The sequence below is a fragment of the Zalophus californianus genome, chromosome 9 (assembly GCF_009762305.2).
Source record: "Zalophus californianus isolate mZalCal1 chromosome 9, mZalCal1.pri.v2, whole genome shotgun sequence".
In the NCBI taxonomy this organism is placed as follows: domain Eukaryota; kingdom Metazoa; phylum Chordata; class Mammalia; order Carnivora; family Otariidae; genus Zalophus; species Zalophus californianus.
Genome location: NC_045603.1, coordinates 105570326 through 105594349, shown reverse-complemented (window position 1 = coordinate 105594349; position 24024 = coordinate 105570326). Strand labels below are relative to the sequence as shown.

The 24024-nt window shown below is 49.8% G+C and overlaps 1 protein-coding gene across 1 annotated transcript in view; it reads left to right on the top strand.

The window, feature by feature from the left end:
• MICAL3 (microtubule associated monooxygenase, calponin and LIM domain containing 3) overlaps nt 1-24024 on the top strand; it is a 200503-nt gene that overhangs the window by 161611 nt on the left and 14868 nt on the right. The window contains 10 exon segments of the mRNA XM_027594507.2: nt 527-589; nt 4301-4414; nt 5151-5297; nt 5745-5827; nt 6936-8793; nt 9309-9403; nt 13060-13110; nt 14479-14589; nt 15847-15940; nt 20709-20759. Of these exon segments, the coding sequence (XP_027450308.2) occupies nt 527-589; nt 4301-4414; nt 5151-5297; nt 5745-5827; nt 6936-8793; nt 9309-9403; nt 13060-13110; nt 14479-14589; nt 15847-15940; nt 20709-20759 (2667 nt within the window).

The window sequence follows — 24024 nt, the reverse complement described above, 5'->3', positions numbered from 1 at the left end:
TGGTGTCATCAGCCTCTGTCTCTCACTCACTTTTCTTCATGCTTCCGTTCAGTGCCTGACGGGGCCACACACCCTTACAGGCTCTGAGTAGACAAAGGGGGTACTCCCTGCCTTCATGAAGTTTAGCCCTTCACAGGGACATCTGATCCTCCCCAGCCCCAGGTCTTTACCTATAAGCAAGACCAACGTCATTAACTACTTTTGCAGCAGCATAAACACTCAGCAGGAGTGAGGAGAGAGACCCTGCTGAATAGGGACGTCGGACTGGCCTACAGCACGGAGTAGCTCCGCAGCCTCGAGCTGCTGTTGACCCTCCCTGTGTTTTCTCTCCTTTTCTCATCCTGAATGCCTACAATGGGACTGGGTTACAATGGGACTGGGACCCCTCGTTGGTGCGGGACAGGCCTCTAGCTTGTAACATCTCTCAGTTTCTCTTCTGTTTGGGGCTCTAGGATGACCTCAGCTCTCCTCACGGGGACCACGCATTCCTGTGTAACTTTGTATCTATCGTCTGTTTTAAATTCAGTGCCTGACCTTCCCTCCATACGCCGCGCAGCCGTGCAGGCCTGGCTGGAGACAGTCTCCGGAGGTAGTCTGGTGATGTTTGTTCTCTCCCCACTCACCATAACCACTCTCTCTTGGCAGCTCTGCTGGTACCTTAACACTAGAATTCTGGTCCTGCTGCTAGTGCATGCCAAGGGAGGGGGGGCACATGCATGCCTCACTCAGGCAGCCCATCCTTGCATGGACCGGACGCACACCCCACGCCCTTCAGGGACCATCTGGAGGAGAGCAGTAGCATAGACAGAACTGACTAAACTTTTTATTATTATTATTATTACTACTACTACTACTAAAGGCTGAGTAAAGGCCAAAGCTGAGGGAACATTTTTAGCAGTGATTTTTAAAGTCTGTAGAAAAGTTGTGTAGCAGTTGGGTATAAAAGTAGAGGAATCACTTAATATTCCACAAACCCACCAAAGTACAGAAAAGGAGACTTTCAGTACTCAGGGACTTGTGGGAGACTCCTCAGTGAAGAGGGAATAACAGAGGATTGGTGGATGTTGTCCAGCTCAGGGGGACATGCTGGGTATAACTAGACGTAGCGTCCACTGGGTCTGCATACTAAGGTGCGGGGCCTGTTTAAATACTTAGGCTAAGAGATAGCTCAGAAACCTTGGTTGTCCTTCCTAACCTTTTCTGGAGAGGTATTTCTCAACGCGGGCCATAGCAGTGCTCAGCGAGGGCAGGACAGTTCTCTGCATTGCAGGACATTTAACTTCCTTGGCCTCAGCCCTCAAAATGTCAGCCTTGCAGCCTCTACCTCCTGCCAAAGCCATCCAGGCAACAACCAAAAAATGCCCTACACAATATCAAATACCACTTGAAGAAGAGCAGCATTGCCCCCCCTGATTGAGAACTGTGGTCCTAGTGGTTGCTTCTGGGATGGGTAGGATTGGAGCTCATGGATCTTTACCACCAGCCTCTTACCAGCCCAGCCCATTGTCCTCACTCACAGCAGAAGGAGTGAACATAGTCACACAAGTCACAGAGCCACAGGGAGCCAGACCCTAGCTCTGTGAACAGAGCTGCTGGGCATCCCTCCTAGTTAGTCACGTCTCCCACCATGGTTGGAGAAGGCTGAGGTATCAAGACTTCCCAGCTGGCAGCTGAAATAAAGCAAAAGCTACGTATGTCTGTGATTCCTAGCTTCCATAGTGTGTGGCAGCTTCTAGCACTCTGCACTCCATCTTAACCTGGGTTGAATCTCCCAATTCCATCCCTCAAGCTGCGTTTCTCCAGTATCTGCTGCTGCATTGATATTTCTCATTTGTTTGTGTTTTAATATATGTGACAATTGTTCCTTTCAAGGTACTCCCAAGGACTGTAGACTTAGTACCTTTCTGACTCTACAACAGACATTTCTTCTTTTTTAATTAATTTATTTTTTTATTATGTTATGTTAATCACCATACATTACACCATTAGTTTTTGATTCAGTGTTCCGCGATTCATTGTTTGCGTATAACACCCAGTGCTCCATTCAGTACGTGCCCTCTTTAATACCCATCACCAGGCCAACCCATTCCCCCACCTCCCTCCCCTCTAGAACCTCATTTTGTTTCTCAGAGTCCACAGTCACTTCTTAATAGCAACTCTGAGTCGGAGAACCATGTGAGGGCCAAGGGACCAGGGCCGGGATCAGGCTGACGTGGGGCAGTGTGACTGGAACAGTGCCAGACTGGGGAGTCCTGTCATGGTCTGCTTTGTGCTCGCATTCCAGTGCACTTGCCAACAGAAGTATAAGTTACCATCTTGATGCCCAGGCACTCATAGATTTATCTGGGCATGCGTGTCGGGCACAGTGGACCCTAATGGGATGAGCCCTGGTTCTGTTTCCCCTGGGTTGGGGTGACTGCCAAAGGAGAAAAATGCTGGGGGAAGAGAGGCATCTGTGTTCCCACCTCTTCAGAAACGGTGTCATAAAACCATGAGCTCGTTATCCAGACAGGAAGCTCAGGTTTGAGGAGGCATGGAGTTTCCCCGGAGTCCATTCCAAACCTATTTTGAATGGTTCTCCAGAATTAGATGCAAGTCATAACCTTATTTTTAATAAGCTGAGTAGACAAAAGGGGCGGTAAGATAATTATACAGCTTAAGAAATTATTTTTATTGTTGGGTTTTTTGTTTTGTTTTGTTTTTGAGAAAGAGTGTGTGCGGCTGTGCCAGCAAGTGGGGGTGGGGAGGCATGTGCAGAGGGGGAGAGAGAATCTGAGGCAGGCTCCATGCCCAGTGTGGAGCCCAACACAGGGCTCTATCTCATCACCCTGAGATCATGACCTGAGCCGAAATCAAGAGTCAGACATTCAACTGACTGAGCCACCCAGGCACCCCAAGGAATTATATATATATATATTTTAACAAAAACTCCTGTGGCTAGGTCAAGCCAGCTATCCTCAGAGTGCCCCTTCCCCGTCTTCCCCACCCCACTCTGCAGGGAGTCACTTGATTTTTATCACACTCAGTCCTTGGTGTCTGCACTCACCGTGCACATGCTCACCATAGCAGGGGTACAGATTCAAGAGACTGGACAGTGGGAAGACCAGTGACTTGAGAGGGCCTGGTCCTTTCACGGCCTCTCATTGTGGTACCGCCTTTGAAGAAATCTCCCCAGCTCTGCCACTGCCAGTGCCCCTGCTGCCCACCCGACCCCTTGGGCTTGGAGTCTCCAGCTCCTGGATATGCAAGTGTAGACATAACCCCTTTTCCTGAAGTGAGAACAATTAGGACTGTTTGGTGAGTGGCTGTGCTTCGAACTCTAGAAGAAGCCCTCAGGACCCCTGACCGACGGGGACTGTCAGTCCTGGGGACCACGGGATCTCGGCATCCTTTAAAGCAGCATGCGTTGCTTTCTCAATTGCTTTCTCTTACTCCAAACTGTTAGTGTGAGCTCCAGGTGTGCAGAGGTTGGGAACAGGTCTGAATGAGTGTGTGTGTGTGTGTGTGTGTGTGTGTGTGTGTGTGTGTGTGTGTGTGTTTGGGGGCTGGTTCCTCCTGAGGAAAATGAAGTTGACAAGTGCTTTGCCTCATTCTGCAGCACTGAAGGGCTATTCTTGAGTCTAGAAAATGAACTTTACATATCCCCTCACCATCTCCCTCGTGCTTTAAAAAACAACAACAACAACACATTTCTCTTGAGTTACCCCAAGCGAAGCTGCAACCTCTGCCATTTGAAAGGGGAGGGAGGTGCCCTCGGGGGTCCTGTTGGTCCCTCATGTGGCAGTGATTTCACCGACACACAGCACTGCAGCTGCTAGATGGAGCCTTGTGGCCTCGGCTTCCCCCAGCCCCTCGAGCGAATCGTTGTGAGGATTCAGTGACTCGTGGCATGTGATGCAGCCCAGAGCTGCTGTTGCTGCTGGGCCTGGAGAAGCAGCATCTCCCGTCTTCTCACACTGAGAAGCTTCCGGCAGCCCCGGGGGAAGAGGGGAGATGAGCAGACCTGACGCTGCTCTCCCTCTTCCACTTGACCCTGCTGGAGTTGAGCAGTGCTAGTCCCGTGTGTTCAGGAAGGGCCCCAAGCCCTCGCCGGTGCCCACACTGCTTTTAGCTCCCCCAAGTCTGGCTGACGTCTGCCTTGGGGTCCAAATCCAGACACTTCAGAATCCATCTCCCTGCTTCTCGAGGTCTTCACATTGCAGCCTTGGGAAGACCACTGCCCCCTTACACCTGCACAGGCAGTCTCTCTGTCCATCTGTCTGTCCTTTTCTTCCTTCCTTTGAACCTTTCTGCTTTACAGTCCCATTTGATGAGAATGACGTGGAGGAAGATGTGGACTCGGAGCCGGCAGAGATAGAAGGGGAGGCAGCGGAGAATGGGGACACAGGGGACACTGGTGCTGAGCTGGATGATGGTACGGGGGACCCCAGAGCCTCCCCTCTCCACTGTGCTGACCGCCCTCTTCCCCACTGTGTGAATGCAACTCAGGAAAGGGATCATATATGTTAAAGCAAAAGCAAGGCACTCAGAAGAGACCACCATTAGGTCCCCTGGTCGCGTTCCTTGTCCTGGCACTAACTTGAATGTGTGTCATTCCACCCCGAAGCCAGCAGACAGCAGAGCCTGCATTCAGTGAGTTGTGGTTGAGAAACTGAGCAGACTGGGTGCTTTAGACATGGGCCTCTAATTCAGTGGATGTCCTCCAAAAGGTAGCTACAAGGAGATGGTATTTTAAGAATTATAGTCTGCTTTTTGGGGAAAAGGGGGCAGGGACTTAGCCTGGGAGAAATGAGAGGGGTCCAGACAAGCCTGTGAGGGAGCATGGAGTTGCTGTGGTGTTGGGGGAAACACAGACCATTGGTGAGTCCACGAAGCAAGGCCAGCCCTTCACAGGCACATGCATTGTGTTCTGGTCCCTCAGGTGCCCTCTTACGCATTTGGCTTTGATGAGAGCACCATGTTGCAGAGAATGAGGGGCTTTGGGCCGAGTCTCTCAGAAGCACTGGGGACCAGTAGGCAGGGCCCAGCTGTGGCACAGGTCTACACCTCAAGCCGAGATGCTGGTTTGGCTGCTTTCTGGGGATGGCAGGAGACTCGAAAAGAAGCAGGGCCTCACTCGGGTGGTCTGTGCCCTCCCTTCCTTCTGCCAGATCAGCACTGGTCTGATGATATCCCGTCAGAAGCTGAAACGGAGCTTCGAGTGCGGCAACAGGCAGTGGTGGAAGCGGAGCTGGAGCTGAGGGCATCAGAAAGCGAGGAAGAGCAACCCGTCACCACACCAGGGCACCAGGAGAGAAGTAAGTCTGTTGACTCAGGAGAAACTGCTTCCAGAATTCCCACTGAGAGCCTGCAGGGATGAGAGCAGCCCCCAGGACACAGGTCCCCCAGGTGGAGCTGGAGCAGGGCCGACACGCTGCACGCCAGCCTCCAGTGGCACACAGCTCTGCTTGCTGTCCTCCTTCCCCATGCATGGACCCTGCACGCGGCTTCGGCCAACAGCCCTTTCTATGTGTGCTCTGGAGCCATGAAAGGGTAGGAGGTACATCTCCAAGCTGGACACAGATCACACACACGATAAAAGTCCGCACTTCGAACGTGAATAGAGGTGGCATCCAGGGACACTCTGGGAAAGCACTTTCTGCTGGCCAACAGCGACCCCCAGAGCTGGCTGGGAGAGGAACCCTCAGCAGGAAGGGTGGGGCGGGGGGTGCTTCCCTTATCAAGCCTGTGTCTGTTCTGTTCAGGTCCCGCCCAAGTCCCCAGCCCTGCCCCGTCCCCTGAGGAGCAAGCCGGTCTGCTCTCCCCAGGCCACAGCCCTGTGGCAGAGGTAAGGGCTCGGGGATCACTGTGGGGACAGAACTGATGGGACCCTGAGTGGACATATGAATTCCTTCATCTTAGGGCCCTTGCTGTGAACCCATTTTTTTGCTTCTTGTGCAAAGTGGAGCTGCTAAAAACAGGAGTGGCCTTGGGGATCCAACTCAGTCCTCACCATGAGGACAAGGCAGTCTGGGCAGCATCGCTCTAACCCTGCGCTGTACCTGTACCCAGACCTGAGTCATCCCACCACTGTGTCACTCTTCTGTCATGCCACACCATTTTAAAAGTAAATTTATTTTTAAGTTAAAGCAATAATTTTTGTGGGCTCATTGGTTTGATATGACAGATGAGTTTGTTTCTTAGTGTTATGTTAAAATGAACGTGACTGACTTTTAAAATTAAAAATATTCCCCCAGATTACCAGTGGTATGTGAGCCACACACTGAAGAATGCTATGTAAACAGATCGCAACAGTGTGTCCTGTGGAATATGTTTTGGGAAATCCTATGTGGAGGACAGATCAGGGAAGGAGGCCAAACTCAATACCTGGGTTGGCTTGGTTTGGTCTTTGAGATTCTAAGAAGCAAGATGAATTTGGTGATTTCACTCATGAAATTGGGTGAGCTTTGCTGAGACTAATGGGTGGGGTGGTATATGGATTTGTGCAGGAATATCTGGATCTTTGAGCTTCCTGGGAAGGACAATTTATAGTATAGACTATAAAAAAAAAATAGCTGTTTTAAATCTTACAGTATGGGCCCCTGTCTTCATACATCAGAGGTCTTGAGCTCTTGGGGTCCATAGTCAGGAGAGCTGGGTCCATTAGTGTGCTTTGGGCAGGTGTCCGTTTCAGTGCACAAAGAATGTAGGGTGTGTTCAAGATGAACCAAACCCTGAAAGCTGAGTCTGTTCAGTAAAATAGAGTGGCTTTAAAAATTGAACAAATAGAGCAAAAAGTGAGGAAGGTTCTCCTGGAGCCATTTGAATGACAGCCTAAAGGAAGAGAGAGGAATTTATTTCATAAACACAGGCCCTTTGAGAGAGAGCTCCCCAATAGGTTTCTTCTGACCATTGAACCCTTCCTTCTAAGCAGCTTCTATCTTCCTTTTCTGTAGGGGGCCCAAATCCCACCTGTCTCTGTTGCTACCAAAGTGAAATTGCCCGAGGAGAGCCTTTTCCCTGAACCTTTGCTCCCCAAAATGAAGCCCAAAGCAGAAGTGCCCACTGACCAGAGAGCTGTGCGCTCTCCTATCCGATTGCAGCCAGTGGCTCTGCCGGAAGCCAGGACACCTACCTCCCCAGTTAGTTCACAGCGCCTGTCACCGTTGGCCACCTCCACCCCCACCTCCACCCCCACCACCACCCAGCTCCCCATTTGCTCCCAGCCTCAGCCTTCCTCTGAGGCCACTATCCCATCCCCCACCAAGTCCCCCATATGCTTCCAGCCTGTTCCAGCCAAAACATCCATCCCCATGGTTCCCCTCCCCTTGAAGAACCAAAGGGATGCCAAGGATAGACTGGGAAGCCCTCTCGCTGTGGATGAGGCCCTGAAACGGAACGATCTGGTGGCAGAGTTCTGGATGAAGAGCGCCGAGATCCGCCGCAGCCTTGGGCTCACACCTGTGGATCGGAGCAAGGTGTCCGAGTCCAGCTTCCCATCGCCTGCCTTTAAACCAGTGTCCCTAAAATCCTATTCAGTTGAGAAGTCTCAGGGTGAGGGCCTCCAGCTTCTAAAACCTCCACCTGTTCCTAAGAGGCTAGGCCTGCCGAAGTCAGATGGTGACCAGCCCTCCCTGCCACCCCCCAAGTCCCCATCTGACAGAGAGCTGAAAAGTTCCCATGAGGAGAGAAGAGATCTGTCGAGCAGCTCTGGGCTGGGCCTTCATGGGAGCTCCTCCAACATGAAAACCTTGGGCAGCCAGAGCTTCAACACCTCAGACTCCACCATGCTCACTCCACCTTCAAGCCCACCCCCACCCCCACCCCAGGATGAGGAGCCCGCAACTCTTCGAAGGAAGCCATATCAGACTTATGAGCATAAGGAGACCAAGCCCAAGGCCTCAGTGATCCCACCCCCACCACCTGCCTCCTTTATGCGGGCCCCCCGAGAACCTGCCCAGCCCCCCCGAGAGGAGGTGCGGAAGTCGTTTGTGGAGAGTGTGGACGAGATCCCCTTTGCCGACGACGTGGAGGACACCTATGATGACAAGACAGAGGACTCGAGTCTACAGGAGAAGTTCTTCACACCCCCCTCCTACTGGCCCCGCATAGAGAGGCCCCTCCACTCACCCCTAGCCAAGGAGAATGGTAGGTTGCCTACTCTGGACAGTGGGGTCCAGCCACAGAAGAGGGGCCTGCCCGTGGTCTCTCCAGAAGCCAAGGAGCTGGCTGAGGAGCGCATGCGAGCCAGGGAGAAGTCTGTGAAGAGCCAGGCGTTGAGAGACGCTATGGCCAAGCAGCTGAGTAGGATGAAGGAGATGGAGATGGCGGCTGGGACCTCCAGGCCCCCAGGAGGCACCTCCCGCAAAGCCTCCTCAGTTCCCTCCAAGGGCAAAGACCTCGGCCCCGAGTCCCCTAAACGCCTGGTTCTCAAAGGCCCCAGGGAGCCTACCCTGAAGCACGAAGCCACTAGTGAGGAGGTCCTCTCCCCTCCATCGGACTCAGGGGGCCCCGATGGTTCGGTCACCTCATCCGAGGGCTCCAGTGGGAAGAGCAAGAAGAGATCGTCACTCTTCTCCCCCCGCAGAAACAAGAAAGAGAAGAAGTCCAAAGGTGAGGGCCGGCCCCCAGAGAAGCCCAGCCCAAATCTGGAGGAAGCCGCTGCCAAGCCCAAGTCCTTGTGGAAGTCCGTCTTTTCTGGGTACAAGAAGGACAAGAAGAAGAAGGGAGATGACAAGTCCTGTTCCAGCACCCCTTCCAGCGGTGCTACTGTGGACTCGGGCAAGCACAGGATGTCTCCCATTGTGAGAGCAGGTATGTCAGCACCAGGGGACCCCCTCTTGCGGCAGGTGTGTCCTCCAGCCATTGGTTCTCCTCAAAAGATCTATTTCTCCTGCTGCTTCCCCGAGGGTTCTTAGGAGCTATGTTAACGGGGTAAGGAAGAAGGAAGCAGAACCACGGGCTCACAGAGCATATTCCAGGTGATAGAATAATTCTAAAATCCAGCTTACTCATAAGACTTGGGAGGTGTGTGCACTTCCTCAAGTCACACGGCCCCAGGGCAGGGCCCGATTCTGAGCAAGGCGGAGCTCAGCCCTCCCGGGAAGGCGCCAGGCAGGCTGTTGTCTGGATGCCGTCTGTTTAGTGTTCACACTGCCCCTGCCAGCACAGGTGTCAGCCTCCAAGCTCCTGGCTCCCCTGCATGGGTTAAGAACCCCTCAAACTGGAAAGAAATCCAGCCTCTACCCGACTCCCTGGGTGGCGCATGTGCATGTAGAAATCAGGAAAGCACTGTGGTGTCCTCGATTTGCCTCTTTCCATCCCCTTAGAGCTGCAGCTGCGGCGCCAGTTAAGCTTCTCGGAGGACTCGGACCTCTCCAGTGACGACATCCTTGAGAGGTCTTCCCAGAAGTCCAGACGAGAGGTATGTCGGGATCAAACCCAGCCCAAAACCTCTGTGTAGTATTGGTCTTTGTGAGGTGGAAGAAAGGGAAAGCAAATCTGCAGCCCGGGGTGGAAAGTGGGGCCCTCCTCTGATCTCCCAGCAGACCCACAGCTGAATCCTGAGCCCAGCCCAGACCCAAGTAAGAGGCATAAAGGGAGTTCTTTTCTTGGGCTTTTTTTTTAGGGAACAGCTGGGGCTTGTTTCAGTGGCAAGAGTTCCTGTGTTTCGTCCTCAAAGATTCAAGCTGCTGGCATTGTCCATTCATTCTTTTGTCCTCAGAATTCCCATGTGGAATAGCATCCGCCAGTGTCCAGAGTGACAGAAGAAGGGTTGTCCGTGCCCCAGAGTCTGGTGGAGGTTGGGATGGGGACTATGGCTTTAGGCAGTAGGTGGAGGCTGAGTCACGAAGGAATGTGTCCTGTCATCCTGCCTGCTTTGTACATTTGTGGATTAAAGAGTAATTTTTGCTGTTAAAGAACCAGTACAGAAAACTGACCTGGATTCTGTGCTTAGTAGGGCACTATGGATCCGACTTGGTCCCTCTTACTACCCCGGGCTTAGGAGCTGGGCTGGCCACTCACCTCTCCTGAGAGCTAACCCTCAATGTGGAGGGCTCTTGGATATTTATTCAATCTTCTGATTTCCAAGGGCTCTTGTAGCTCTGTGTAGATACAGTGAAGTTGGAGGAGGGAGAGGGATTAGAGAAAGTTCTAACAGGGCATTGGCATCACGGAGACAGTGATGGGGTGAGGACGACAATCCAGAAAGGCCTGGGCAGCACATAGGGACAGTTCAAGCTGCACCATCTCTGTTGTCTGGCCTGGGACACACAGCCTCCTGTCCCAGGCGACAGCCCAGCTATCTTCAGCTCCCTTTTCTGAATGACAGATGTCCCCAGAATGTCATATACCTTCTTTACAAGGCTCTCCAGGGCTCGCATTTGAGTCTGCCTCTCTGTAGGCTTCCAGGGTGTTGCCACAGCAGACCTGAGCCTCACATGTGTCTGGTCAGTAAAGATGGCTTCTGCAGCTGTGGCCAGTCCCCTCCTTGCAGCCCAGTCCCGCTTTTAACAACTTGGCACACTGGAGGAAACCCATCTTTTAGTTCTCCTCTCATTCTTGGTCTGTTGGCCTCCCATGGCCGTACCAGCTATTTACCTGTCCACTCTCCTAGAAGGACACCTGACCAGTCAGGCCTCTGATCCCTCCCTGCCATGTGCAGAGCCAGCTTCCACCTGTCCCAGCCAGGCCAGCACTGAGTTAGGGTTGGGACCCTGTGTGCAGGCTCTCCCCCAGGAGCCTGGCTTCGTGGGTCTCCTATCAATTGCTCCCCATTTTGCTTTCCCAGGCAGTAGCATTGGTATGACATTGGGACTAAGAATTGCTTCTGGATATGTACCTGGGTCCCTCAACATGTGCTGAGAGTGGGGACTGGCACTGCCTTAGGGGGTTTGCGGGGTGGGGGGGTTGTGGTCTGTGAAGGAGAATGTGGCCCAGGGTTGCGCTTTGCTTCCATGTAGTTATGCAGATGTTCAGCCGGTCCATCTCCTGTTGGTCAGAAACTCCCATCTGTGTGGTTGCTTCTGTGGTCAGTCTCTCCACTGTTTCTCAATTAATGAGACATCCTGGCAGAACATGGAATGGCAGGCTGCCCAAGCTGGCCATGCCAAGGCTTTCTTCTCAGCAATATGTGTCATTGAGGGCAGCCTCCCCTGGGGCCCTGCTGACCTGAGGCACATAGAGAGCTCTTCCCCTTCTACGTGACCAACAAGTCATGGCCCCCACTCCTAGAATCCCAGAATCAGAGGCGTGGGGGGCTTCACGTTCCATGTGTGTCCCCACAGAGGCAGAGCCATTTGCTGGAGGCTGAGCAGGCAATGTGAAAGACAAAGCTGAGCCTAGGACGTGTTGACCTGAATCCTACCATGGTGTGGGTTTTTTTCAGAAAAAAAAAGACTATATGTAAGGATTATATATCAAATATGTAGCAAAATGCTAACACTTAGCAAATCTAGGCAAAGGTGTTCATTGTTCTCTTCCAGCTTTTCCTAGGTTTGAAAATTTTCAGAGCAGGAAGTGAAGGGAGTGGGGACACCTAAAGGTGCAGTGGGGTCAGGAGGGAGCATCTCTAGTAGCTGGAGGAAACGGTTCCTCTTGCATCACAGACCCATCTCTGAGTCAGGCATCTGTGAAACAAGTGCCTGAGTTTTGTTTCGTTTAAAAAAAAAAAAAAAAAAAAAACACCATACAGCACATCATTAGTTTTTGATGTAGTATTCAATGATTCATTATTTGCGTATAACACCCAGTGCTCATTACGTGTATGGTGACTAATATAAAACAATAAAAATAAATAAATACACAAAAATAAAAAACAAACAACAAAAAAAAAACCTAAAATTGAAAATAACTTATTTTTATTTAAAATGTTTACTTAGAAAAACTAAGATAATACAGACTAAATCTATACTATCACCTGTAACCCTACCAACAAAAGATAATTCACATTCGCCTCTTTTCTTTGCCTGAGCCTGACTTTAAATATAAGTGATGCACTGCGTCCTAACCTCTGTGGCCCGCCCACGGGCATGTGCAGAGGCTGTGGGACAGGCCCTGGTCCCCGTCGGGGACCACAGCAGAAGCAGCAGCTCTGGCTGGCCTCGTTCTCTCAACACACTGCACACACTTCATGATTTCCCCCCTCGAGTCGCCGCCTCTGCCAAGGTGGTACCTGACCCCCCTCCCGCCCCCACCAGAAGTCAGTCAGTGCCTGCCCCTACTCCCTTTACTTTTTACAGCAGCCGCAGGTGCAGACGTTAAGTGCTACTCCTTAGGTGTGGTTACGTAGTTCCTATGGACTGGTTCACATGCTGCTTGGGGAAACCATCTATCTTCTGTTTTTTAGCTGATTTGTTCTAATAATGACATTCATCCTGGTTTGTGGGAGAGATGAGTCAGTCTGAGGAAGGACATATGTGCCTGAAGTATTTTTGGTGAATATCAGTTACTTATGCTATTTTAGGCCCTTTCACTGTGCATAATCAAGAAATGGCCCCCACCCCTATCCAGGATTTCTGGGTGGCCCACTAGGAACCCACCTGGCCCACACTGCCAGGAGAGAGCCTTTTGGAAGAGAACATTAGGTCTGATACTCAGTATGCTCTGTGTCTGTGTTTCTGTGGCCCTGGCAACAGGAGTTTCCTACCACCAGTGCCCACCCCCCACTGAGCTGAAAGAAGTAGTCTGAATTTCCACAAACAAATGGGTTACTGAAGGAGAAATGGCATCTATAACCATGTATTTAGACAGCTTTAGTTTATTATACACAAGGGACAGTCAAAAGAGAAGAAAGAAGATCTGGGGCATAGTGAGGAAGAAGCTGTCTTCTCAGTAGAAAAGTGAACCCAGTCCTTATTCAAAACCAGGGTTCACTGAGACCCTGCTGCTAGGATCTGTATCCCCAGGTTCCTCACTTACTCAGTCCTGTGACATTGTGAAAAATAATCGTGTTTTAGTCTTCAGTCTCGCGTGTTTGTTTTAAACTTCTAACTGATTTTGCTCCATTTCTGTGTTCTATTTTTAATTTTTTAATTGTTATTATTACTATTTTGTTTTCTGTTGCCATCCCCTTAAAAGTTGATTTATGTACCACACGCCTTGGCATTCAGGAGATCATATGCATCAAAGGTAGTGTCTCATTCCCATGGCTGGTCATTGTTGCATGCATGTCTGTGATTAACCACCTGGAGCAGCCCCCAGCCCTGGCCCTCCAGCCACATCCTCACTAACTGTTCACACGTGCATGGAGCAGTAGTGAACACGGGCCCCAGAACTCTCTCTAGCTGTGTCATGGCGGAGGAAGGGGAGATGCCCTGCTCTTGACTGGCTGGAGTGCATGTGGTAATTTCACTCCAGGGCTGCCCCTTTGGGACTGGGCACCAGAGGAGTGGGGAGTTCGCAAGCCCTCAGCTCCGTGACCTGCAAGGTGAAAGGCTTAGGGTGCTAGAACACCACATGTTCTGTAAGGACTTACCTGCTCAGTTGGCCCTCCACTGTCCTTGAGCTCTTAAAATAAAGATTATTAGACTATACTCCTGAGTTGAATTTGGAGGTCTCTTTTAAAGTGTAGCAAAGTCTCTCTTTGTTTTCCTTGGAGGAAATAAAGATGTTAGGAATAGCGGCAAACCCCTCGGCATTTGCCTCTTGGTGGTTGCTCACTGTTTACACAAGGCATCTGACACTGCCTTGCACCCTTGATGCCCACATTTGCAGGTGGAATTGCTCAGGCACTTGTGTCCGTGGATTTGCCCTGCATCTGGCCTCTTGCCTCCTTAGGGCTTAGTAGCAGTGGCTGAAACCGCCCTGCCGGACCGCCTCCCCGCCCCTCTCAGTGGCCGACTGCTGCCTCTGTGCATTACCCTGGGGGCAGTCCGGGCTCGCCTCCATATCTCCCTTCTTCAGACTGCATTAGTTAGTTTGGGGTTCACTCACACTTAAAAATAGAAGCATCCCCATTTTCTCTACTTTAGATGTTACTTCTTAAGAGAACCTTATAAATATCATTCATCTGAAGGAAGTGGCATTTGATACTAGACAAGAAAATAAAAGGATCCCGATTTTTCTTTTTCCTTCCCCTGTATAGGCATACATTTCTGCAGTGCCCTCCTAGAAGCAGGAGGCTTGGGGGAACTAATTATCATATTTTTACCCCCAGAAAGTCTTAAAAAGAGCAGATATCCTTCCGTGGGAAAAAGGTGATCTCTGTGATAAAGGAGCATATCACCCTTGGTCCTTTTAACTTCCTAACAGTCAGTCCCCACTCAGCCTCCTGTCCCTGTCACAGTGGGGAAGTATCTCATTTGTAGAGCTTTAGCTGTACCCTGTAGCAGTTAGGGCTCCAGCAAGGACGAGTGTTAGTGAAGCGTCTGGCCAAGCTGCAGCCTGGGCGTCTGCCCTGCAGGCACTCTGCAGAAGGGCAGCTCCGACCTAGGGGAAGTGCTTTCCGTGCCCAGGCCTGCGGCACCTGACTGAGGGAATCTCTCTCATTCTCTGCAGCCAAGAACTTACACGGAGGAGGAACTGAACGCCAAGCTGACCCGGCGTGTGCAGAAGGCAGCTCGGAGACAGGCCAAGCAAGAGGAACTGAAACGGCTACACCGAGCCCAGGTAAAATCCCTGAAGGGGCTATCACAGCTACTGAGTGGGAAAGAGCCCCCTCCTCTCTGACATGCTTGTCCTTGTCCACGAAGCGGGAGGGTAGAGAGGACAGAGCAGAGGTAGACGGGGTGTCCCTGATATCTGAGAGGACGGCCCCAACATGTCAGGCCACAAGCCTCTGGCTTGATGCAACTGCAGAAGCCTTGTTTTTATGGAATTCCTGGTAGAAGGGAAGAGCTGGGCTTTGAGTTCCCTAAATTCCTTGCTGTGGAATAATCATTGTAAAGTCAACTAGTTCAGTTGTGAGGACTGTCATTGAGAGGCCATCTGTGACCTGTCAGCCTCTGGTGGGCCTGGGATTTCCAGGTCAGAGCTGTCCTCCAGGTATCAGCCTCTATCTTCAGGCCTCACAGATCCTAGACCATTCCAGACTTTTCTTTCTGGAACAAAAAATCATTTCTTTATATAAAGTATTAAAAGATATCCAAATACAATATGTTTTTGTAATGAAATTGTGCATGTAGAGTTGTATTCATATTAGTACACTAATCAAAAGGTATAAACAATGAGAAACATTAACAGCAAACCCAAATACCACGTTATGCTGAATTTCAATTTTAGCAAGCATCAAAAACCACCAATCTTTTAGTCCTTATCTTGAACATTATTCTGTATCCACGTTCTCTGCAATGATTGGATTCTTGGATTTTATTTCGTTTTCAGTGTGCCATTTTCCAGATATATGTCATGGGCTGCTGCTTTGGGGGTTGAATGTCCTTCTGGTATCCATGATTAGTCCCCATGTAGCACAGAGAAACTTCTCACTATACGCTTCCAAAAAGATTCTAGTGCATTGCTCCATTCTAGAATTTTTTTTTTTTTTAATCTTCTAGAGGCAGGATTTCAGCACTACCCTCCAAGAACCCCTGCTAGGGCTTTAGCAACCTCACTGTTGGCAGGGTCTTACTTAGGATGCAGTACCTCAGTCCTTGCTGCAGGAGCTGACGTCACTTCCTTTGTCTGAGCTGCCTTGCCGAGAGCTGGACGAGTAAGATGTGCTGCTTACTAACAACAGGCCCTGGGGGATTCGACGCGGGTGGTCTTTACACCCCACTCCGGGCTTAATGACCGTGGACAAAAGCCTTTCCAACTTTCAGACATAATTTGTTTTTCTCCCTGTTTGTGTTTGTACAGTTTAGTTGTCCTCCTGAAAGCTAGGAGACAAGAGAGAAAGTCGGGTGCTCACGCTATTCTCTTTTCCCGTAGATTATCCAGCGGCAGCTGGAGCAGGTGGAGGAGAAGCAGAGGCAACTGGAGGAACGAGGGGTTGCCGTGGAGAAGGCACTCCGTGGTGAAGCAGGTATTGTCCGCGTCTCCTTTGTGAGGAGGTTTGTTCCTAAAGGAAAGCCCCTGCCCCCACCACCCATGGTAGGCTAGTTTTGTGTCACCTCACGTGGAATTCAGCTGTTTTTCCAGCAGGGTTCTCTGGGGCCCTTCATCACCGAGATTGGGGCTTCCTATTAAGCAAAGGAAAAGGAAAGCATCTCTGTTTGGGACTGCCCCAAGACCTGGACTTGTTCTTCTGCCCTCTCAGAGGGTTTGGCATTTATCTGTAGAACGAACTCTCAGTCCGCTTCACGTATTGATGGCAAGCACTGGGCCTCCTCCTCTCTTCTTCCTCCTTTCCCCCTCCCCTGCTTCGTTTCCTCTAGAAGAAACTAGCTGGGAATGAGGGACAATGTACCACAAGGAGCCATCACAGAACTGCACGAGTGGGGCCCCCAGCCTGCTCCCCACCTGCCACCTCCAGTGTTTAGCTTTGTGGGCTCCCTTTCCTGCTCTGACCGCACAGAGAATAGGAGGACACATGCCCCACAGAGCCCTCACCGCTCCTCCAGTGTGAACCTGGGCTCTGTGTCTCCCAGAGGCTGGTCACTCGGGGCAAGGACAGGCTCGGGGGACGGTGGCGAGCCAGCACAAGGTAGACACGGGAACGGCTGTGAGGGCCACACGCTCAATGGCTGCCATGTCCAGGGAAGAGCTGCGGAACGTAGTGCAGTCACCCCCACTGTTCATCCAAGGAGCCTGCGAGGTGGGTTCAGCCCAGTGGGGCACAAAGGAAGCAAGGAAGTACCTGAGTCATCTCTAGTCCCAAGGGCCAGGAAGAAGCCCTGTTGGTTAAGGACCTTCAAACCACTGGGCCAGCCCCAACTAGAGGCCCAACTCAGGCATGGAGTGACTGATCTCTGCTTTCTGAAGAGTCCTTGAGTCTCAGTCCAGCCTCTGGATGGGGAAATCTCCATGTCTTTGTAGAGAGCACAGGCCTCCAGGGTCAGTGTTCAAGTTGTGAGGCTGGGGATAAAGAAAGGAGGTGACCTAACTTTACAGCAACCCCCTATTCCTTATTCTAGTGTGGCAGAGGGACAGGGTGGCTACATCCCCTGGCAGGCAGGCTCTCTGTAAACTGAAGAACCAGTAAGAGGCAGCGAGGAATGGGGCCAGTCGCTGCCATCGGATCTTGCTGAGCTGACCTCACAGGATGTGCCTGGTGTCAAGATGAATCCGTAAGGTTCTGCAGGCCCTAAGTTCATTTGGGGGGAGTCAGGGTTCAGGCATAGAAGAAGATCTTTCCGGGCCCTTCAAGGCCTAGATATTGCAGCTGAACAGTCAACTCAGTGATGACCTTCAGGTGAAGAGATGGGATGAGGAGAAGGATGAGGGTGTGATGTTCTTGGTTTTGTCCCTTTCCTGATGCTGGAGTTACTGCTTGGGGCCTGGGCCACCGAATGAGATGCAAAAAGTCAAACCACTGAGCAGCCTGTAAGCCAGAAGCCTGGGACGTGTGACTGAGAGGCAAGCACTGGCCCATGTCAATGAGTGGAGATTTGGGTTCACCTCAGAGGGTCTCTAGGCTTCCAAAGGAAGCTGTGATGTCTCCCACCATCCTTGTTTTGGCTTCCTGCCCTGCATGCGCTTCCTTGGCCTCCTGAGTTAAGCCTGACCATCTGGACGGAGTTAGCCTAAGCCAAGCAGGGATGCCCTGCCCAGCTTTAACAGGACTCACAGGGCCCTTCCCTCGTTGCTTTCTCTTCTTGCAGATGTCAGGAGGGAGCCTTCTTATCCTTCCCCACAGATTACTTCTGCCGAGATGGAAAATGAGGGATAGATCTTCCAACACATAGTCAGAATAACTCAATAGGCTGGTGTACCACCATTTCATTGTTAGCCTGAGTCCTCAAGGAAGATAGTCGTGTCTCCTCCTTACAGGGTTCCGAGGTTCAGGTGGGCCGCCCCAGGGTTATGGTTTCCGCAAAGTACTTGTGTACCTGTTGGATGCCATGCAATTCGAGACTGTGGCGTTGCTTCAGTATTTCTAGAACAGGCCATGTTATTCAAGCTGCTGACTGCCCGGGGTCATAGAAACTCTGCCCTTGAAGATTGGTGTGCGAGACTGCCAAAATTCCCCTTTCTAGTTGCTTAGGTAATTACCTTTCCATAAAAATATACAACCAGGATTTCATCTAAGTCAGTGGTTTTCAAACTTGTTTCTTAGCAGCAGAACCCTTCATACAAGCCAAATTGTAGGTTTAAGTTCAAATCAAAAAGAACCACTCTAGAATGTTGATAAGCACCAATTTGGTAATACAGGTTAGAGTAGAGAACTGCAAGTGATAATAGGCCTCAGCCTCTGGTCCATCCCTGGGTCCCAGTGTAGAGAACATTCTGACACACAGAGGGAGTTGCCAGAAATGGCAACTGTGTTTTAATAGTTCTCTCAGAAATCTCAGGATACATGCAGTTTAAATTACCTCCATCTCAGAAGCCAAAGGTGGGAGCAGTAGGAATTGTTTACACGGTAGCATCACTACTAAATCTAGCAGCAGTGCAAGTTCCTTATAAAGAGTAGATCTCAGAGAAAGGCTCCCAAGCATGCAGTAAACACAGAAGCCAGCTCTGCTGTGGCATCATGGTCTGAATGTTACCCTCTTCAAGGACTGCACTGTGACAGGAACTACTCTGACAGGCTGGGTCTCCCCTGAGTGATGGCCCCCCCAGGGTGCTGTCCTGTACAGCTCTTCGCGACCACTCTCCTTGGAAGCCAGAATTTAAATAAATACATAAGATAGCCTCTTCCTTAGCGCATTTTCAGGGAGTACAGATACTTGCACATGGAGGGCAGAAGAAACTTGGTCCTGAGAGCCTCACAAAAACAAGTTTACCTGACAGCACAGATGAATGTGTTGATGGTCCTCAGTGGGTTAACGTCAGCATATCAGACTTCTGAATGTAGTGTGTCTTGTGTAAGCTTTAAAGGAGTTCAAAGTATTTGTGAATCAGGTAGTTGGGAGACCACTGGAATACCGCTCAAAGAACCCTAGGGTCTCACAGAACGGTTTGAAAACCACTGTTCTAGTCCAAACTCTGGTAAGCAAAGCTTTATCAAAACACCTTCACCCAAATACAGATTTGTCCTGTTTTTAAAGACAGACTTTGGTAGCTCCATTAGATTACCCCATGATGCATTTGGGAAATTCTCAGGGTATAGTAGCTCCTATCATAAGAATATATTTCCAAACATACTATTTTCCTTTTCTTATTTTAAGCACATCACTTCTAAGGCTCGCCTCTTGTCAGAAGTCCCAGTGGCCCTGGCTACTTGGCAGAGGTCATCTTTGAGGCTGAACTGTGACCATTGGCTGTACTTTCTCTCCTGCTTCTGCGTTCTGTTTCTCTTGTTAGTCTGGTTGCTCCTGGCTGAGTCCTTAAGGAGATCATCTCAGCTGAGCATGGCAGTTTGGAGTCTTCCAGCCATGCTAGCTGGCCCCTTCCCTGAGGGGGACAGCTGACTGAGCCTGTCATCCTGCCTCACTCGATGGGCCCAAGCTTCCATAGCTCTCTGAGGGGTCAGCCTGTTAGCAGGCTGCCCTTGCAGACAAGAGATCTGATATGGACCTGCCGTCCTATTGACCTCGATTTGTCTAAGGCTCATGTGTATCTGGACCATAAGGGTTAGGTTCAGAGCCTGCAAGCTTAGGGCAGATGTGATTTCTAGTCTAGAGCACCTGAGAAGCCCTTTTTGTTTCTGGAACCATGGTGCAGATTTTATCCACTGCATCAGCCTTGAGCATGAGGTGAAAAACCATTCCAGGATTACATTCTGCTTTCTGGTACGGCCATTCTTAAAGGGGGAACCCTCGTGTGGAACAAAAGGCCTCCAGGATCAGCATGCAGCCGGAGAGACCTGGAGGCAAAGGGTAACTAGGTTCAGCTGACTTTTGTTGTACTATGCATTTATGATTCTGGGGGGATGAGGACTGCCTGAGCAAGCCCAGCCCCTCAGCAGTGCCCAGGCTCTGCATCTCAGGCATGAGAAGAATGCAACCTCCTTGCTGGACAGCCGAGTGGAGCTGAAAGGCAAAGGGAGTGCCTGAGGCCGGCAGACCTCCAAGAGCCTTAGGGCAAGTAGTGACTCTGCTTTTAAAGAGAAGCCTGGCTGAAGTTGGGGCCTAACCTCAGAAGAAACAGGATCTCCTTCATCTGAAACCTATCCAGTGAAAGCAGTTCTGCAAGCAGTTTGATATGCTCAAGCAGGGGGTCACAGGTGAATTCTTGGGAGAGCTTGGACTGCCTTTCAACCTAAGGATTGGTGGCCTTGAAGAGCTTTTTTAGAATGTTCACATCTTGCCTTTGGCCCCTCAGCCTGGGGCTTTTAATATTCAGTAATGAAGGTAGTAAGTAGCCCCTGATCTGCCCTTGCATTTTTTAAAAGATCTTAGATACAGTTGACTTCCAGCAGGGTCAGGACTCCCAGCAAAGCCAAGGCCTTCTATACTGTCGTAACTGATCAGAGGTATGAACAGCAGTCCCATGGTTAATTGGCTATTAACTGTATCACCGGTGGTTTTGAGTGAGCTCTCCCTTCCACCACCAGAAAATATATAGCTGCAGCACGTGTGTGTATAGATAAATGCACTTCCAGAGAGATGCATGCTTTTCAACTGTTTCTCCTCGCCCTCTTGCTATATCTCTGTGTTCCTTATGCTTTGTTTCATTGATTGCTTTGGGTCTGGGGGCACAAGAGGGTTATCTGATCCAATAACTCTCTCTTCACCAATTCCTTGTTGTAGACTATTGGGGAGAGTCTTATTACAGTGGCCTCATCGACTTGCATCTGGGTGGTATGTATAGCAGCGTCTGTTGCTGACACTAACCCTGCTGACCCCCTCTCCCCACCCGCTATCCCCAGTTCCTGCTCACAAACAACAAGAAGAAATCAACCTGATAACCAAATGGCAAAAGCACAGGCCCTTTTCCAGCTCATACTAGAGCAGCATGCTGGATCCCCCACACTGTCGAGAGATGGAGATTTGAGAGAGCCTTTTCTTCCCCGGATTATTTTAATTTTTTATGATGAAAGTTCACCTGCCCTTACCCATTCATATCACATCTGCATCCTGGTCCCTCTAATACTGTTTAGTCGTCTGATAGTAACACACATGCACTCATTCTCATTCTCTCTCTCTCTCTCTCTCTCTCTCTCTCTCTGTCCACCTCCCCCGCCAAAACATGACCTCTGCCCTGATCTCATTCTCATTCCTTACAATTTGTAGATATCACATCCACTAGGACTCTCCCTGCCAGTCATAACTCAAAAATCAAACATGTAAAGAACTCAGCCTCACCCGTTTTCATTTGGGTGTGTTCATGTTTCCCCTAAAAGATCCAAGTGCATGGGAAAGGTGTCAATTGTGAGTTCTGCCCAAATTCACTGAACTTGAGGCTTGTTGACAGATGCTTATAATAATGTCCCTCCCTCCTTGCTGTGTCATGGAACTTACTTTGCAATCCTTTTCAATGAAGATAGGAAAAGTCTAAGGCAGTCGTGGGCAGTCAGTGTGGGCTCTGGACCAGCAGCATCAGCAACATTACTTGGGAGCTTACTAGAAATGCAGATTCCCCAGCCCTATCCCAGATCTTCTGAATCAGAACTCTAGAGGTGAGGCCTGGTTATCTGTGTTTTAGCAGACCTTCCAGATGATTCTCATGCCCTCTAAAGCAAGAGAACCACTATCTTAAAGGAATTCAAGATTTTTGATGTCTTGGCTGTACAGAGCTCACTATTTGTATTAGAGTAGAGTAATAATGAATTCATGAGTCTCATTTCTAGACTCTGGGCAGTTTTGTCAAGAGGAGTGCCAAGCAGCTGTTCCTGAGGTTAACCAGGGGAGACTCGGGCCCCTTCTTGGAGTTCCTGCATCCTTGGACGGGCAGTCTGACCTCTTCACCTCCCCTTGCGGGCTCCTTGCCTAGAAGTGGTCTTAAAACAGAAGAACTAGCAAAGATTACTCTCTGTCATTTTTTGCCGTAATCCCATCCTTTTTAAGAGTCACTTTGTGGCCCATTCATTTACAAACAAAGGGCAGAATTCTGTGATTCCTACTGTATGACAGTGCCATATCCTTAGAGAACCTCAAGCAGTAAGGGAATAGGCTCTTGGCCTCAGGTGGATTGGGTTGTTGCTCATCTCTGCTCTCTGTTTTCCGTCCCCAGGGTGCCACAGATTCCCACCCCTCTGCAAATCCCCTCAGTGCCCCAGAGCTTCTGGTGTGTTCAGAGACGTCCATACTCATTGCCATTGATGCTGTAAAAGGGCTGATGCTTGCGTTCCAATTAACAAATCCCATTTCCTGTCTAATATCCTTGACTCCTTTCCCGTCTCCTCCTAACATGCCCTGGTGGCGGGGGGGGGGGGGGATGTTTATGTCAGTCCTAAAGGAATCTCCAGTGTGTGAAAGAGATTCTCATTAATTCAAAAATCTCCTGGAAAGAACTGTCAAAACCTATTTCTTTACAATTATATTCACCTTCCCTCCAGCTCAAGATCCACTTGCCACACTGATCACCTTATGTGCCTAGTTTTGTTTTCTTTACCCCCAGGCTTGAGTGATGAAATGTACTTGGCTGTTTTCAGTTCTTTGTCCTTGACTCGATAGCTACTAGCCTCTCAGGTTTAGAATTCCAACAAATTTCAGGGAAAAAGGAAATAAACAGAAAAAAGAAACCCCAGGTGTCTTCTGAGTTATAAAATACCCCACCATCAAATACCTTCTTAGCCCCTGCTACTTGGTTCTCATCAAATCATCACTTCCTCTTTTGCTAGCTCATTATGATTTCAGTGTTAAATTTAGACTTCTCTGTGGTTCCATTCATCACATAGAGGCTGTTACTGTCCAGTCAATGAAGCAGGAAAGAATCATCCATTCTGAAGGCAGTAATTTGTACCCCAGGCACAGAGCAAGGGCCCTCTGGCCCCTGTTCCTGCCCAGCTCCAAGAGGAAAACAGAATCAGGTCCCTTTTCAGTTTCTGCTGTTGCTTCATTCTTAGAATACTTGGTAATATTCATTATTGGGGGGGGGTGCCCTTTTGAAATCTGGTGCCTGAATTGTGGAGCCTGATTGCTTCTCTACTCTTGCATCCCCAGAAGGCCACAGGGCAACCCCATTGCTGGGCCCCAGACCGATCTTAGTTCTCAAGTGCGTGAGACAATGCTCCAGGCACTGTCCAGGTGTTGAAAATTCCATACCCTGCCCAGAGGAGTCCAGACTTCTGATCCCTGCCCCACATTCTGCCCAGTAAACTGTATTACTTTAGTAGGGTCTTTCAGTGGCTCTCAGCTAACTATTTTAAGGTTCCAGGTTTTAATACAGATTAAAAGTCTCTTTTTGGGGCCCCTGGGTGGCTCAGTTGGTTAAGTGTCCAACTCTTGATTTCAGCTCAGGTCATGATCTCAGGGTCGTGAGGTCAAACCCCACAATGGGCGTAGAGCCTGCTTAAGCTTCTCCCCCTTGCCCCTCTGCCCTTCCCCACCCTCACATGCACAATCTTTCTTTTCAAAAAGGAAAAAAAAGTCTCTTTTTTGAGCCACAGAGTATAGGAAAAAAAGATCTCTTCTTCACATACTTGCTTGAGTCTTGTGATTTCTTGTTGAATCTTGTGACTTCAAAAGACACCATTAGAAGGACACATAATGAACCCTGGACCAGAGAGGAACTGTCCCCAGATGACCTCACTCCCCTTCCCTTTTCTTCAAGCTCTCCCTAAATGGTCCACCCACTACGTTTTGTTGCACTAGGACAGATAGATGACTGGAAATCTTTAGATAAAAATGGTCTCTCTTCAAAAGAACTTTCAATTAAACATATATACCTAATTTCTCGTTTTTGAAGACTTCTCCACCTGGTCTGTATGTCTCAAAGGGAAATTGAAAGAACATGAATGGTTTAGAAATGTAACAGAAAGGCCTGAAAAATGGTCTTTCATTGTTGCTGGTAAATTGGGGTAGAGGCACAGGGAAGCCTAGCCCAGGCCTGCTCACTTCCCTCCCTTCCTGTTCTATTTGCTTGCTTTAAGTTGATGTTGGTACATTTTTTATTTGTCTGTTT